The sequence below is a fragment of the Ictidomys tridecemlineatus genome, chromosome 13 (genome assembly GCF_052094955.1).
Source record: "Ictidomys tridecemlineatus isolate mIctTri1 chromosome 13, mIctTri1.hap1, whole genome shotgun sequence".
Classification (NCBI taxonomy): domain Eukaryota; kingdom Metazoa; phylum Chordata; class Mammalia; order Rodentia; family Sciuridae; genus Ictidomys; species Ictidomys tridecemlineatus.
This window is the reverse complement of record NC_135489.1, coordinates 22,846,852-22,865,472: the sequence shown is the minus strand read 5'-3', so window position 1 is coordinate 22,865,472 and position 18,621 is coordinate 22,846,852. Positions and strand designations below refer to the sequence as shown.

The 18,621-nt window shown below is 35.6% G+C and overlaps 1 protein-coding gene across 2 annotated transcripts in view; it reads left to right on the top strand.

Annotated features, from left to right (window-relative positions):
- Me2 (malic enzyme 2) overlaps positions 1–18,621 on the top strand; it is a 61,553-nt gene that overhangs the window by 42,036 nt on the left and 896 nt on the right. For both annotated transcript variants that reach the window (XM_005323064.5, XM_021725011.3), the window contains 3 exons: positions 2,240–2,342; positions 9,683–9,753; positions 10,545–10,643. In XM_005323064.5, coding sequence (XP_005323121.1) covers positions 2,240–2,342; positions 9,683–9,753; positions 10,545–10,643 — 273 coding nt within the window. The remainder of the gene's footprint in view (positions 1–2,239; positions 2,343–9,682; positions 9,754–10,544; positions 10,644–18,621) is intronic.

The following is an 18,621-nucleotide window of genomic DNA, read 5'->3' as shown; positions in this document are numbered from 1 at the left end:
ACATGTCTTAGTGTTACTCTAACACCCTCTGCTGCTCAGTGAGAAAAATACTTAAAATAAACAAACAAAAAAAGCTCCAAATGTCTCATGTTTTAATGGCCATTTGTTCAAATTGGCCAGGTTGACTTCAGAATGAGAATGCTGTTATCATTAAGATCTGGCTATGTTTAAGCTCCATTTTTATTTCGGGGGAGGGAGAAGATAAAGGTGGCCTGGAGAAAATGTAGATTCCATTTAAGACATTCCTAAAATCTTTCTAAGTCTGCAAACTGACTGATATTGTGAAGGCATAACATTTTTCCTGTAAAGTGCTATATTGTATAATCCACTTAATGAGGCTATTAAAATTAATGGTGCCACAAAAATATTCTGTATATTTTAGTTTGGTAACATGACCTAAGACATACAGTGACATTACTCATCAAAGAAATAAAACTTTTTTGCCACAGGTAGAGCTATGTTTAGGACAAGTAGAGAATTATAATAACTATCTGTAGAGTGAGTAGAAAAATTACATAGCTGTATGGAGTTGCAAATCCAAACTAGTCAGCTGGGCCACCATTACCATAGTGAACTTGCTTTCACACTTAAACTTTGTATCATTTTGAAATTGAAAACTGCAGCCTTGCACATGTTTAACATAAATTTGTGGACAAATTGCTTAGAGTCAAATTCTTGAATGTTAATGAATTCACTAGTGCCCAGATCTATTCTGAAGAATAATCATTATTCTTGATATAATATATATTTTCAAATCTGAGAAAAAGAAGATAAAGCAGTGTCCAAACACTTATTATAACTTGGTTGAATGTTCAGGTGTCATGGTAATTTGTCCATCCTACTGTATGGAGATATTTCAGTCTTCTGTAAATTATCTTTTAACCTAATGACCCATGGCTTATTTTAGTTATTCCTGAGTATTACAAGATAGAGTATTCTGTTTGAGCACTATTGTTTTCTTCTTGTCTTTTTGAGAGGGAGGGAGAAGAAGGTGGGGATAGGGAATGATATGTAAAGGATTTTGTTTTATAAATTAAATCTCCAGTATTTTCAATTATATAGGCATCTAATTCTTTTAGAAGTAATAAAGGTGCTAGTAACATTATATGCCATCATAGATCGAAGAACTAAATCAGATGACTACAAAATATGTGGAGACTTTAACAGATTATTTTTTGTTTTTGTTTTTGTTTTGTTTTGTTGTGCCAAGGATTGAACCCAGGGGTGCTTAACCACTGAGCCACATCTCCAGCCCTTTATTTTTTTTATTTTTGGAGAGATGGTCTTGCTCAGTTGCTTAGGGCCTCTCCAAGTTGCTGAGGGTAGCTTTGAACTTGGGATTCTCCTGCCTTAGCCTCCCAGACTGCTGGGATAACAGGTGTGTGCCACTGTGCCCAGCCAGTATTTTCAATATCTTGTGTTTAGCAAAATATTTTCTTTAACAAGGTAAAATACCAGTTTTTTTCTGGAATCAGTGTGATTGTACAATGCTATTTTATAAATTGCCTGCTAGAGAGTATTATAGCATAATACACCTGAGCTTTGGAGTTATAAAAAAATTCAAGTCAAGTTTAATTGCTGCAAATTTGATGTGTAACTTTTTTAGAAATATTTTTTAGTTATACATAGACACAGTACCTTTATTTGGTTTATTTATTTATGTGGTGCTGAGGCCTAGTGCCTCACCTGTGTGAGGCAAGTGCTTTGCCATTGAGCCCCAGCCCTGATGTGTAACTTTTTACCAAGTACTTTATCAAGGGTTTTTTGGTTTTTTTTTAATAATCAGTGAAATGAAGATGATGATAATTTCATAAGGTTTTCAGGAGAGCTAAGTTAACTGAATTAACATATAAAACACCTGGTACAGAACCCAAAACAGGAGATATACAGTAAATGGTAGTAAATTAATTGTGACATTTCCTCCTTCATTCACAATTTATATCCATCTTTATTGGGATTATATTTGTGGACCATTTACGTTTTCATTTTTATAAAGGAACTAGAAGTATCAGAATTTTTAAGTTTACTTAATGGACATTTTTCAGGTTTATTCGAATGTAATACTATGCATAAAATAGTCCTTATCCTAATAAAAGGATTTGTTATACAGTAAATGATGCTTTGTTGCCAGGTGATTTATTGGTCTAATTTACCAGAGGACTTAACTTTATATGAATTCACCTCAATTTTCTCATCCATGTAGAGGAACAAAGTTGAGATTATTTCATTTCATTTACAGGGAAGGTGTTTGTTTGCCAGTGGTAGTCCATTTGGGCCAGTGAAACTCCAAGATGGGCGAGTCTTTACACCAGGTCAAGGAAATAATGTATATATTTTCCCAGGTAAATGTCACCATTATTTATGTTACAAAGCAATACATTATTTTTGTTACAAAGCAATAAGGAATTACATAAAAATACTTCCTGAAATTTTTTGGAATAAACATTGGTGTTTGCAGAATTTTGTTACAAATGTATAGGGAAATTCAAGGAATTCAGTAACTTCCAATTTGCTCTCTTTCCCCTAAAAATTTGTTTATTCATATTAATCTTGTTTTTATTATACAAATAATATATAGTATGTGGTTCATAAAAATGCAAAGGCGCAAAGTGGTAGAAAATTGCTTAACCCTCTGTATGTCCCCCTAGTGTCTTCTTAACCACACTTGTCAGATAAAACTACCACCAGTGGTTTGTTCTGACTTTTCCTGGCAGTCACCATCAGGCCCACTCATCTCCTTTTATCACAGTTCTTGTAACTCAACTGTATATTTGAACTTTCCACTATGAAATACAAGTAATAGCGCACACATGCCTTCTGATACCTTTCTTCATCCACCACTCAATTTGTCTTATTACTGTTTGTTTTCTTAAGTAGTTGCTTTTATCTTTATGTAACTTACTTAAAGAGCTTTTCAAGCTTTTGTTAGCAATTTGAGTTTTTATTAGCTTGCTAAATGAAAAAAATCTTAAGTTACTTTCTTTTTCCACTTTTCAGTTTTATTTGTCAATATTTCTACATTGTAGAGAATTTTTTGATACATTGTATTCTTTTGTTTTCCATGCTTCCGCTATAGATTGTGAATATTCAAAATCAAAATTATAAAAAAAAAAACCCATGATTATATAAATGTTATTCACCAGCTACAGTGTGGTTTAACAAATGCACTAGAAGATATAGTTCTGTATCATTAATTTTTGATGTTCAGAATATTTCAAGTATTATCAAGTATAATGAATTTCTTCTTTTCTTCCTTGATCTTACTCAAGAGTAAACTATTCTGTCCCATCTTCTTTTTCTATTCTGTCTCCCTTGTGTTTCTGGATACATCTTTAAAGATTTTTTTTTCTTTTTCTTTTTTTTCCCTAAAGAACGTATGAAATCTTCCTGAGGTTTTACAGATCTGAAATTATCTTTATTTTGTCTTCTCACTTGATGGTTTGGCTGGGTAAAGTCAAAGTATTTGTCATCAGACCTTTGAAGACCATTCACTTTTTGTTAAGGTTAGTGTTGCTGATGAGAAATCTGATAAAAGGAATCACATCCCTTTATGCATAATAACTTTTTTCTCTCAGAGTCTTCTCACTTTTCTCTTTATATTTCTGAAAGTTTACTAAAATGTATCTAGGTTGGGTTTATTCCCATTTAACTTTTTTTTTCCTTCCATTTCTTTCCTTCTAGAACTTTAGTTTTTTTCTTACAAAGCTTACATTAGATCATGGGTAGAATCCTTTCTCTTCTGTCTTTGACCTTAAAATTTTATTTCCTGTTTTCATCTTTGCCATTTTATCTCATAACGTGGAAGGTTTCTGTGATATTTCCTCATTCATCAATGCCTGTTAAGTTTTTTTTTGGCACTTCTAGTGTGGCTTTTTTAAGTCTTTTTAAAGGAGATCGGAAACATAGTATAAATTTATTCATAACAACTTCAGTATATATTCAGAAAATTAAGTTTTTTAATTTGGAAGGGGCACGGTGAGTACCAGGGATTGAACTCGGAACCACACTTGCAGCCTGTTTTATATTTTATTTAGACACAGGATCTCACTGAGTTGCTAGTGCCTTGCTTTTGCCGAGGCTGGCTTTGAACTCGAGATTCCCCTGTCTCAGCCTCCCAGGCTGCTGGGATTATAGGTTAGCACCACTGCGTCTGGCTAAATTTTTGAATTTTAAAACATGACCACCTCACTATTATCATACCAAAGGAATTAATAATAATTGCCCAATATGCTTAATAGCATATATTGTCAATTCATTCAGTTGAACAATTTTTTATTCCTTTAATATTTTCTTATTCCAGAATTAATTTAATAGTTTCTTTTTAAAAAAAAGTTTTAGATTTTCTTTCATCTCTTTCTTCCTTGCAATATTTTATCCTTTGTGCTGTTCCCCTCCCCATAAATTTATGATTATCCTTAGTTGTCAGTTTCTTTTTAAGAATGACTATATTGAGCAGTACAGGGATTTGACATGAATTCCTTTGCACTTTTGTCTTCCTTCCCCTGTGGGTCTTACCCTTAGCAGCTGACAGCAGGCTCCCATTAAGATACAGGTAGATGCAAAGCACATAATAGCACACCTTAGACAAGCATGTTATTACTATTGTCACAATAAGGATGTATTTAGCCAATAAGTAGAACATTCTTCCAGTATAGTTATTGTTGTCTCTTGAGACCTGGCATCTGTAATAGAAACTCCCATCATCGATGATGTTTTTGTAGAACTTGATAATGTTCGAAATCAACCTCTTCTATCTAGTAGTGTTTCTTTTTTTGTTTGTTGGTACTGAGGATTGAACCCAGGGGCACTCAACCACTGAGCCACATCCTCAGACCTTTTTATATTTTATTTGAGACAGGGTCTTGCTAAGTTGCAAAGGGTGTCTTTGAACTCATGATCCTCATGCCTTAGCCTCCTGAGCCACTGGATTATAGGCGTGCCCCACCGTGCCCAGCTTCAGTAATATTTCTATGGTATAAATGCATGAGGAAATGGGAAGGGAACACATCTCTGCTTATTCTACTAAAACTACTTTAATATCATATTTGACTAGTAAGGAGTTTAGTTTGGTAGTTGATTACTTTTTATTTAACATTTTAAAGTTCTAACTTTATTGTGTTGGGGTTGTAGCTCAGTAGTAGAGTGCTTACCTCAGACATGTGAGGCACTGGGTTTTAGCCTCAGCACTACATAAAATAAAATAAAGATATTATGTCCATATACAACTAAAAAATATTTTTTTTAATTCTAACTTTATTAATAAAAATTATTAGCACCACAAATGTGAACATGAAAAATGACCTGGCAGTGGAGATAAAAATGGCCTTTAAACAGGAAGATTGTCTCAGAGTCTGTATGTAAAGCAACTAAAAACTTAAGGCTCTGATTGTTTTGGAATTACTTGTAATAACTGTATGAAATTTTAAAAACAAAACAACCTTAAAAGGGTCAATAGGCTAATCAGACGTTGGCTCTAATAAAATGTTTTCCAGATCAAAATTCAGGAAAGAACCCTTCCCCCTCCAGTCTGAAACCCAAAGGACTGTACTTTGGAATGGGGTTATGGTTTGCAGTGGCAGTGGGTGATCTAGAAAACCTCAAGCCTTTGTTCTGGACTGCCAGTGCCAGCAAGGGCCCAACAGAAGCAAACAAACCTTCTCTGAAATAACAGTATTCTAAGTCTTCAGATTATTTTTCTAAAGATAATGAGACACGTAAAGAGACATGACAACACAAGCCAAAGCCAGCAGAGACCACAAGAAAAACAGACCTGCTAAAATTCTACATATAAGACAAGTGCTAAGACACCAAAATGCTTATTAAGTTTATAGAGATAAAGCCAAGCTCGAAAACCTCAGCCAAAAACTATTGAATTCTAGAATTCAAAAATAACAATAAGTCAAGAACTGAATTGTAAATGAGGCTTATAGCAGAATAGACCAAAGAGAATTGGTCAACTCAGAAACTATCTGAGAAGAGACAATAGAGAACAAAGCACAAAGATAGAAAGGAAAATACAAAAAAATAGGTAAGAGATATATCTTTAATGTTGTATTTTTAACTGAAGTCCTAGAAGAAAGTGAGAATAAAGCAGAGCCAACATTTGCAGGCCTCTGGCCAAGAAGTTCTTGGAACTGGTAAATGACAGTAGTCAAGAAGCTCATTGAAACCTATGCAGGATAGGTTTTAAAAATCTACTCAAGGGCTGGGGATGTGGCTCAAGCGGTAGCGCGCTCGCCTGGCATGCGTGCGGCCCGGGTTCGATCCTCAGCACCACATACCAACAAAGATGTTGTGTCCACCGAGAACTAAAAAAATAAAATATTAAAAATTCTCTCTCTCTCTCTCTCTCTCTCTCTCTCTCTCTCTCTCTCTCTCTCTCTCTCTCTCTCTCTCTCTCCCTCTCTCACTCTCTCTTTAAAAAAAATCATTTAAAAAAAAAAAATCTACTCAAGAACCTCATTGTGAGATTTCAGAAAAATCACAACAAGGAGAAAATATGAAAGCAACCAGATCAAAAATATTTCTTTCAAAGAAACAACTCTTAGGCTGACATTGGACTCCTTAACAATATGCCAAAAGGCAGTGGGATTATATGTTTATTTTACTTCTAGGAAATACTTGCCAACCTAGATCATCACAGTGAAAATCTTGGAAGAAGTAAGGCAAAATGAAGACATTTCAGAAAACAGAATTCACCACCTACACACTTGTATGAAAGGAAGGGAAATATTGTTCCTTAGGCAATAGTAAAATCCCAAATAGAAGCTTAAAGATGAAGGAAAGAATGAAAAGCAAAAATTGTGAATATGCAGGTAAAACAAAACCAGTATTGTGTACAGAGAGCTCAACTGTAACGACATGGTATTTAGAAAACTACATGGATATAAAATAACAAGAATGCTTTTAGGTTAAATAGAATTAAATGAGGGACTTGCATTCTCTGGCAGAAAAATTAAAATTAATATGGAATTTTGATTACTTATGGACATGTTCTAAATTTTAGGATAACCACTCAAAAACTAGAAAAAACTTAAAATTTATGATAAATTAAAATTTATTAGGGGGTAAAACAATATTATTAAACAACCCAGAAAAAGAAATATATACTGGACTTGGAGAATATAGGAAGACAGTAGATTTACTCCCAAACATTTAAATATCTACATGATGGGGCTGGGGTTGTGGCTCAGTGGCAGAGCACTTGCCTAGCACGTGTGAGGCACTGAGTTTAATTCTCAGTACCACATACAAATAAATAAAATAAAGGTCCATCAACAACTAAAAAATACTTTTAAAAAGATACTTTAAAAAATATACATGAATCATATGCTTTACTAAAAATATATGTACCAGGCTGGTGTTGTGGCTTAATGGTAGAGTGCTTGCCTAACAAGAGTGAGACGTTCACCAGTTCCACTGGGTTCAATTCTCAGCAGCACATAAAAATAAATAAATAAATACAGATATTGTGTCCATCTACAACTAAAAAGTTTAAGATATATATACACACACACACACACACACACACATACGTATGTGTGGTAGGCTCCATTAAAATAAGGCAGCTGCTAATTATGTGATCCTCTTTTTTTCCCTTGGTAGTTGAATGAATGTTCTTCCCATCTCTGCAATGATGATGGCATATTATTGGAATAAATAAAACAGTACCTAAAATGGGAGTCACCAGATACAGCTGAGAACAGAGGTGTCAATCTTCTAATTCTTCAGTAGAATGATTGAAAGCCACGTCACTCTACAGCTGTGCTCAGAGAGGGTGAACCCCACTGTTGTGCTCATAAGTACCACTCCAAACATTAGAAATGTTCAGATTTCTAGTCATTAAAGGAAAATAAGAAACCAGAGCAGATAAGCAGAAAAGGGCATATTGGAGACAAAAAAGGACTGTGATAAGAGGTGGAAAGTTTTTTCTAACTTTCAATATTGTCATGGAGACAAAAAGATTATGTTCCAAAACAAGACAATTTTTTTTAAAAAAAAAATTAGGAAATAAAACAAGCTCTTAAAAAGAAAAGTATGTGAGCAGAAAGATTAGAGAAGATGTTAAGAAAGTCACCTCAAAATAGAGCAAAGGACAAGACATGGGAAATAAAGATAATTAAAGGGTTAGTCCAGGAAGTAATGAGAAACTCTAGGATAAGAGAACAGAAAGATCAGAAAGGGGGCTTCAAAAACTTCATGAACATTTCCTCAAACAGAAAGACTCAGGTTTTCAGGTAGGAATGGCTTAGCACTGAGTGTTAACCGTGGTGGGCAAAAGTGTACCTCAAGGCAGTGCTATAAAATTGAGGAACAGAGGTACAAAAGCAAAGATCCTATATGTTTCTAGAGATAAAAAAAAAAAAAAAAAAGAGGGTCTGGAACCATGTTGACACTGGACTTGTCACTAACACAGGAAGTCAGGAGATATTGGAATGATACCTCACAATTCTAGGAGAGAATTATTTCTAAACAAAATTCCAAACCTAGATAATGAAATAAGTGGAAAGAAGTAGACAAACATGCACATTTTCAGAAATGCAAGTTTCAAAAAATGTATCCCTCATACACTGTTTTTCGGAAAACCCATGGAAAGTATGCCCTGAAAGAGTTTTTAAAAATAAATAAATAAAACACTAGGAAGATAGGAAATGGTCCCAAAAGCAAAGAGAATCCCCATGCTGATACCAGGGTTTCCAGGATGACTGACAGTTCCCCATCTGGAATGGAGAACAACCTGACCAGACTATAGAGCTTCAGCAGATGTTTATACTAGAGGATGAAATTAGAGAGTATACAAGGGAGCCAGAATAGATTTTTTTCAGTTGGGGGAGAGTTGCAGGATGAAATTAGGTACTGAAAAGTCAAAATAATGGGGAAAACAGAACAATAATTAACTTCAGGGGAAACAGAACTTTATAAAGAAGAGCAAAAGTAATCATGATACAGCATTTGGATGTGGACAGTGCCTATGAAGTCATGATGACATAAATTTTTTTAAATATTTTTATTGTTGAAGGACCTTTATTTTATTTATTCATATATAAATATAAATGAGAATCAAACCCAGTGCCCCACACATTGCTAGGCAAGCACTCTACCATTGAGCTACAACCCCAGCCCCATAATGACATAAATTTTGAGGGTCGATTAAACCAAACTTGTGCTTGTTATATTGGGAAGAAGGGAAAAGGCTGAAAATATGGGGGAGAGCTAGATATTTGCTTCCCAGAAAGAATCAATAATATCTAGAACCCCCAAATAAGAAGAAATATAAGCAATTTATTTAAGGGTAAGAGAAATATTAAAATAATGAATTGAAAGTAGTTCCTTTTCTTGAGCAAGAAGTGGAGGGCTAGAGGTAGACTGGAAATTGGTGTTTTTTGTAATGAATATTATGGATTACATGCATTTGTAATTTTGGTGAACTTAAAAATTAAATTGAGAAGCCATTTATTTCTAAAATAACATCCTTAAGCAAATAAGAATTGTAAGTTAACAGGAATCATTTGGTTTGATTTTAGCTCGGATTTTTGTTTTACTTGAGGGTTGTTTGGGATGGGAGTAAATTACTACTTCTGTACTTTGTTATAGTACTTTCTGTACTTTGTTATAGGAATTTGGCCCCTTTCATAATTTGAAAAGTGACCTTACTAAATAAAGTACTCAAAATTTCTTTCAGGTGTGGCTTTAGCTGTTATTCTCTGTCAAACTCGACATATCAGTGATAATGTTTTCCTAGAAGCTGCAAAGGTAAGTTTAAAATGTTTATCTTATAAAGGAATAATTATAAAGATGAATGGATCTTAAAATAGAGAATGGTTTAACTCTGCCCTATTAACGAAAGGGAAGTTACCACCCATGGTTTTTTTTATTTGCCTGTCTACTTTTAAACATTTGGTTGTAAACTATGAATTCTTTCATATTTATGATGTTTAAAACTTCTGCGTACATGCGTGTGTGTGTGTGTGTGTGTGTGTGTGTGTGTGTGAGACAGAGAGAGAGAGAGAGAATATAAAGGTTCCATGACAGACAATATAGATATAAATATATACATATCTTAGTATTTTTATTTATGTTTTAGTTACAGTTGGATACAATATCTTTAATTAATTTATTTATTTTTATGTGGTACTGAGGATCAAACCCAGGGCCTTGCTCATGCTAGGCAAGTGCTCTACTGCAGAGCCACAACTCCAGCCCCTCTCCATATTTTTAATGGAGATAGTTTATTTGGAATTCTGGCTACTGGATTTTGCAATAGAAATTCTGAAGAAATCACATTAATACAAATACTGATGTCTATTTTCTTAGTAGATATTGTAATTTTGCCAGGCTTTCTATGTATTGGGTAGAATGCATCAAAAAAAATCTGTTTTATTTCTTGTATAAACAGTTTTAATTTTTGTAGAGGTTTATATATTCCTGCAAAAAATAAGAATTTTGTTACCTATGCTTTTCTCTTTCTCCACTGATTTTTTTCATTTTAATAGATCTTTCTGTTATTTAAACTAACAGAAGTACAATTATGCTTTTCTTTTCAGGCACTGACAAGTCAATTGACAGATGAAGAGTTAGCTCAGGGGAGACTTTACCCACCACTTGCTAATATTCAAGAAGTTTCTATTAACATTGCTATTAAAGTAAGTAATTTATACCTCTTCATAAATTTTTTTAATTTTTTTTTTGTAGTTGTAGATGGACAGAATGTCTTTATTTTATTTATTTTTATGAGATGCTAAGGATTGAACCCAGTGCCTTACACATGCTAGGCAAGCGCTTTACCACTGAGCTACACTCCAGCCCCCTCTTCATAAATTTTAATGACATTTTCCTGTATGAGTAATATTATTTTGTTAGAGATAATTCAAAACATGGAGAAGGATGCAAAGAAATTTTTCAGATTTTTTGTTACCAAAATATAATATACGTTATTATATACATTATTATTTTAGAGGTTTTTTTTTGCCTTCTAGTCTTTCTTTCTTTGTAAGCACATACATTCATACATACATGCATATAATCACCTGGGTCTATTTTTAATAATTGATTTCTAACTGTACTTTTCCCATTTAATATAAACTTTTCTGTGTAAGTCAATAAATAGTCTTGTGTGTGGTCACTAATACTGATTGGTATCCTCTTGTTATTGTATTATAATGTTTAATCATCTTTATTTTTGAATATTTAAGCATTTTTAGTTTCTTATTGTTAGTAATAAGGCTGTTCTGAACATCCTTATAGATAGATAAATCTTTATGTGCATTCGTGATTTTTTTTTTTTTTTTTTTTTTCTTGTGGTGCTGAGAATCAGACCCAGGGTCTCATGTATGCTAGGCAAGCACTCTGCCATTTAGCCACATCCCCATCCTGTGATGGCTTTTGGATGAATTCTAATCTTAAGAATAAATCATATTAACATGCTTAAGATTTCTAATATTCATTGAATTCAAATGTTTCTTCAGAGGAAAAAGTACTAATTTACATTGAACTATTAGATATGAGTGTATCTTTCTTTATTTGGAGTTTTGGGGTAAGGGCAGTACTGAGAATTGAACCAAGGGTCCTGTCCCATTGAGTACATTCCCAGCCCTTTTTTCATGAGACAGGGTTTCACAAAGTTGCCCAGACTAGACTCAACCTCTGGAATACCTAGGATTCTCAATCAATATCTCTTTCTAAAATTCTTTTTAAAAAGCTTTTCAGTATAATTTTCTTCATCTGAATATAATATATAGCGTATTCTTTTCTAAATATTTTTAAATTTTTGTTATTCTATATAAAAATGTTTTTTCCTATACATATTTTTCTCACTGGTTATTTCTTATATAGAGGAAAGGAATGAATACTTGGATTTGCTTGATAACCAGTTTGTTTACTGAACAACTTTAATTCTTTTGTGGGGGGTTACTAGGGATTGAACTCAGGGGTACTCAACCACTGAGCCACATCCCTAGCCATAGTTTGTGTTTTATTTAGAAACAGGGTGTCACAGAGTTGCTTAGTGCCTCACCGTTGCTGAGGCTGGCTTTGAACTCACGATCCTCCTGAGTTGTTGGGATTTCAGGCGTGCACCAGCCCACCCAGCTCAACTTTAATTGTTTTAATTGTTTCTCGGTTCTTTGGAACTTCTGAGTTTCAAATCATCTGCAAATGTAGTTTTTAAAAATGTATATCTAAAGAAGGTAGGCTTCTATTCTAGTTTATTAAGATTTTCTTAAACATCAAGATTGGATGTGGAATTTTCCAGCCACATATGCAGCTTGCAATAGACAATCATAAGTTTATGGCCTTTTAATATTATTGTTACACTATTTTAATGCTCATAGCCTAAGCACAGATTGGGAATTGGTAATGGATATTACTTTTAGGAAATAGCAGCCAGTGCAGTTGAGCTGGTATATAAGGTACAGAGAGGAAAATGGCATAAGAGAAGATCTGAAAGTTTATAGTCAGCTTGTAGCCAGGTATAGTGGTACATACCTATAATCTGAGCAACTCTGGAGGCTAAGGCAGGAGGATCACAAGTTTGAGGCCAGGGCTAGGGATATAGCTCAGTTGATAGAAGCTGAGGTTGCAGGTGTACACTACTGTGCCCAACTTTGGAGAACTTGTTCAGACTCCAGGACCTTACTACCAGTCTCTAATAGTAACAGACTTTGTAAAGTCTGGAATAGAGAGGTTCTGTAGGTCTGGGATGGAGTCCACGAATTTACATTTCCAGCAAGTTTCTTTCTTTTCTTTTTTTTTTTTTTTAAAGAGAGAGTGAGAGGAGAGAGAGAGAATTTTTAATATTTATTTTTTAGTTCTCGGCGGACACAACATCTTTGTTGGTATGTGGTGCTGAGGATGGAACCTGGGCCGCACACATGCCAGGCGAGCTCAAGCTACCGCTTGAGCCATATCCCCAGCCCCTCCAGCAAGTTTCATGGTAATGCTATGCTAATGGTCCAAGAACTTTTGAATACCAATGACATGGAGATCTTCATTCTACTTTGAGTTAGCTGGGAGCTAATATACTGATGGATGTTCTGTTAGTATCTCATATATCATAGGACTAAGGAATTACCTAGATTAGGAAACAAGAGGTTACTGCAGAGGGACTTGTATATACAAAGATTCAAAGGCAAAAAAGAATGTGGGATATATATGATCCTGGAAAAAGCCTCATGTGTCTAGAAAATGGTCACAAAAAAGGAGAGAATTTTGAAATGAAACAGAGGAGGCGGCAAGGTTGCGGGGAATCTTTGTAATTACATCAATAAATCTGGAATTCATTCTGAGGGCAGTGGCAAGCCACTTATGGACAGAACCAGACAATGTATTTTAAGCTATCATGACTCTGACTAGCTGTAGTTCTGAGTTTGTTTGGTTCTAGTATTTTTTTTTGTTTAGTGCCTACATTTAGGATGGGTATATATGTATTTTGCTATTATTGGATGGCATATTGTACAAATTTCAATTAGATCTTAACTAGTTGATTCTTAACTAGTTGATAGTGATATTGATATTCTATATCTTTGATGATTTTCTGGTGCAGTAGTTCTGAAAATCATTGAAAGAGAGATGTTTTACTCCTAATTATAGTCGTGGATTTATTTCTCCAGTTCTTTTTTTGTTTCCTTCTTGCTTCACATATTATGCAGCTCTTGTTGGGTACATACACACTTAGGGTTATGTGTCTTTTTTTTTTTTTAAGTTATCGATAGACATTTATTTATTTATTTATTTGCTTATGTGGTGCTGAGAATCAAACCCAGTGCTCACACATGCTAGGCGAGCACTCCACCACTGAGCCACAACCCCAGCCCAACCATTATAGAATTTTCTTAGCCTATCTCTTTGTATAGCTTTGTGGTGGTTACTATAGTATTACATACTTAACAATTACATTCTGCTACTATTGCCAGGTTGAATTTACCCTTATTTTTGTTCACCATACTTTCTTCCTTCCTGATGTTTCGAAGTGTTTCTTCTCCGTCATGCCCTTGGTGTTTAGATAAATTCTTTTTTGGTACTAGCATAGAACCCAGGGACACTTAAACTATTGAGCTACATCCCCACCCTTAGTTGCTGGAGGTTGGCTTTGAATTTACGATCCTCCTGCCTCAGCCTCCTAAATTGCCGGGATTATAAGTGTGTACCACCATGCCAAGCTAGAGAAATTCTTTTAGTCATCCTTATATTCTTAGTTTTCCTCACTCTGAGAATGTCTTGATTTCCCTGTCATTTCTAGAAGATATTTTTAGTAGGTATAGTGTTCTAGATTGGCAATTCTTTTCTTTTAGCACTCGAAGAATTTACTACTTCCCTCTGCCGTTATGTTTTTTGTTGAGAAACCCACTGTCATTCTGGGCTCCGTCACGAATGCCTGTAATCCCAGCAGCTTGGGAGGCTGAAGCAATAGGATTGTGAGTTCACAGCCAGCCTCAGCAATTGAGCAAGGTCTTAAGCAACTTAGTAAGTACCTGTCTCAAAATAAAAAATAAAAAGGGCTGGGGTTGTGGCTCAGTGGTTAAGTGCCCCTGAATTCAATTTCTGGTACAAAAAAAAAAAAAAGAATTTTTCTTTTGTCTTTAATTTTTGGAAATTTAATTATGATGCTTCTTAGTGTGGATTCCTTTGGTATATTTGGAATTTGCTTTTTGAATCTGTAGTTTATACTTATTGCCAAATTTGGGAGGTTTCAGTCATTATTTGAATATTTATCAGCAGTGCTCAACCCTTTTCTCTTTTTCCCAGACTCTGATAATTTGCATTTTAGATCTTTTGTTACATAGGTCTGTGGCATGCTGTTTTGCTTTTGGGGATTTGTTTGTTCCAAGTTTGTTTTCCCAATTGAATAATTTCTGTTTTTCTATCTTCTAGTTCACTGATTTCTTTCCTCTGTTCCCCTCATTCAGCTGTGAATCTAATCTACTAAATTTTCTTTTTTTTTAATATTTATTTATTTATTTATTTTAATTATAGTTGGACACAATACCTTTATTTGTTTTTATGTGGTGCTGAGGATCAAACCCAGGGCCTTGCACTTGCTAGGCGAGCATGCTACTACTGAGCCACAACACCAGCCCTAATCTATTAAATTTTCTATTTCAGTTATTCACATATTTTTAGAACTAAAATTTTCATATGAATCCTTATATCTCTTTTTAATTTACTGCAAGTTTCTATTTTGTTTGCTGAGATTCTAATTTCATTTGTGTCAAGCATGTGTAACATTGCTTTCTGAGGCTTTTTTTTTTTTTTTTTTTTTTTTTTTTTGAGTATGTACTTTTAAAAAGGGATAAGGGACTGGTCCACAGATGGCCACTGAACTCTGCTCAAATGTATTGCCTGCCAAGACCCCTTACAACTTCATTTATCAAGTTCCTTAAGCATGAAAGAGCAATTGGAATGATCTCACCCGCCCTGGCCTTGAACACAGTGAAAAGATCCAGGGGTAAAAGCTGGGCTGGATAGTAGATCCAGAAGCAGCAAGGCCAGATAACCTTGTGAGGTTTGATGTCATTTTGAGTGATCAGGAGATATAAAGGCCCAAGGACTCCGCAGTCTAGGAAAAGCTTCTGTAGACTTGGGGGTTTGGGAGGCACCCAGATACCATGGCAAAGATCTGAGAAGTGATGCCAACAGCAAGTGAGGAAGTAAAACTAGTTCCAAGGGAAGATGCCAGCAGAGTCACTGGGGAAACGAGATCTGAATATCTAGGTTATCTAGGTTGAGAGTAATCCGGAAAATCACCGTGACATATGTGATGTTATAAAGTGAAGAGAGTGACGGCCCATGAGATATGTAATCAGTGTGTCTCTTCCTCGAGCTGCCTATCTAACATGTGTCTTCAAGTTCTACAGTCCAGGGACAGTCTGGGATCGTGTTGTTTTGGGGTCAGAAACATATGATTCTTCCCTTTCACGATCCCTGACACTCTTGCAATATCTGCTGGCAACCAGATCCAGAATCTTCCATTCAGGGGAGAAATCTAACAACACATGTTTTATTGTGGTGCCATTAGACACTAGTGTCTTCTGAAGCTGGACAGGGATGTTTGCAAGTGACCAGGGAGTTTTCCTCCCTACTTTCCTCCTCCTGACCACCAGGGCAGATTTGAAAAAGCAGGACCATTTGTTTCAATAATCTTCTTTAAGAAGTCACATTCACGGCTGGGTTTGCCATTCATTTTTGCACCAGGAACTTTATGAAGTGGGAACGGCTGAACTCATCTGGCAGGGCTCTCCACTGCAGACAGCCAGTTCCCAAATCCCCGAGGTGTGAGGGCTGGGTTCTCCCAGCTCGTTCTTTTCAATAAACATTCCCACACTTGGCCTTTAACTCCAGCCACCCCATCCCTGCCCTCCCAGCGCCTGCAGCTTTCCACCTTGGCTCTGGCTCCCCTGAGGCATTTTTATCATGGCTACTTCAAAATCTTTGTCAGATAATTTTAACATCTCTGCCATCTTGGTTTTAACATCTACTGACTCTTTTTCCTAGTTTGATATGTACCTGATTCTTGGTATGATAAGTACTTTTTAGTTTTTTGTTTCTTTTTTTCTTTTAATTGAGACCTAGAGTCTAAATATTTCTTAAATCTTCTTTTTAAAAGACTTTCTCTGATACTGCTTTGGGGTATGTGCTTCATTTCACTGCAGGTTTCCCACTTCCTCTGTTGACTCCTGAGAGGGGAGCCTCCCCATCAGTAATACTCTGTCCTGACACTGCACTTTGATGACCTCATTACCACAGGACAATGAACAAGGTCCCAAGTGTTCTGTAGTCCTTCTCTGATACCATCCAGTGGCCTGGCACTGGGAGGTGACTGATTAAGGATAGAAGTTTTCCACATGGTCTCCACTGACAGTGTGGGCAGCAGGGTGGTGAGGAGATAAGGTCCTTCTTGCTGACCAGTGGGGATGAAAGTCCTGGCTCTGACACTACCCTGGTAGGGCTCCCGTGGTACCAAATTATAGCCTTGATGGAAGTCTAAACTCCTCACTCACCTTTTGTTAGCAGAGGTAGGCTGGACCAAAATTTTTTCTGTGGTGTTTGACTGGAGTAGAATGGCTATTGACTGAAAGTTTTTCTGTCTGTTAAGCTGGCCTTCTGATCCTTCAGCTAGAGAAAGCAGCCATTTGTTGAGGTGTTTTTTGTCTGCATCTCTTGGTGTGTGAGGGCTGCTGGCTTTTTCATCTAAAAATCTGGGATACATGAAGCCACTGTGTTGTTCCCCATGTCTCTAGGCTCCTTGCTGGCCTGCCTTTTCTCTCCTCCTCTTAGAGTTGTTTTAATGGTTGTTTCATGTTCAGTGTCAAGCATTTTTGGTTGTACTTTGCGGACGGGATAGGGGGAAAGTATGTTTTGTTTTCTCTTCCTAGAAGCAGAAAACTTTTTTCCTTTTTTTTATAAAAACTTGAGGACAGTTTGGGCAATAGACAGAGCACATTTTCCATTACATAATATAACATTAGAGATTAAGCTCTTGTAACCAGAGTTTTGTTTGGGGGTTTTTTTTGGGGGGGGGGTTGGTACTTGGGGTTGAACCCATGGGCACTTTAACACTGCACTATATTACCAGTTCTTTTATTTTTTATCTTGAGACAGGGTCTTGCTAAGTCTAGCCTTAAATGCAAGATTTTTCTGCTTCAGCCTCCTGAGTTGCTGGGATTATAGGTGTGCACCATCATACCTGACTTCATAGATTATTTTTATTGACCATTTTCTTAAACTTTTCTTTTAGAAAAACTGATATAAGAAATGTGAATAGTGGCCACAATTTGGAATGGGAATTAGAGGAGGAGAAGGAAGTTTGGATTTATTTTACCATGTGTCACAGTGCTTTTAAAATTTGAAATGAAACCATAACGTGCGTGATAACTGGATGGCAAGCTCCTGTGAGGGAAGCTTTTTACATTCCTCATTTTATCAGATTAAAGCTAGAGGGTTTATCCTCACCGTTTACTATGGTACTTAGCTTGGTTTCAGTAATCTATTCATTGCACTTTATTTTTGGTGTTGAACACCTGATTATTATATCTGTGACTCAATCCATATACTAAAACAGACATCTGACTTGCTTTGTATTAGGTTTTCACCTCTGTCAAGTCAGCTAAGACTAGGAAGTAAAGTCCTACACATCTGGCGTTCCCTAAGCTCGCTCTTTCAGTAGAGCTTTGAGGAGTGATGCGCTGGACAGATCACCCAGGTGTGTCTACTGAAGTGATAATTTTTTTTTTTTGACTGCACTATTAGGGAAGTGCTATAATAATTCTTGGTCAGGGCCGTAATTAAAACACTTTACATTGTAAGATGACAAGTCTTTTTTTTTTTTTTGGCACTGAACATTGAACCCAGGGATACTTTACTACTGCACCACACCCCAAGTCCTTTTATTAATTTTTTTTTATTTTAAGAAAGGGTCTCACTAAATTTATTAGGGCCTTGTTAAGTTGCTAGGGCTGGCCTTGAACTTGGGAACCTCCTGCCTCAGTCCCTGGAGTTGTTGGGATTACAGATGTGTACCCCACATCTGGTTTATTTTGTCTTTTAAACTTTGAATGTTTTGAAGTAAGTCAAAGTAATTTTGATTTTTTTTTTATTCTTAAAAAGAAGAAATACTATTCTTCTAAA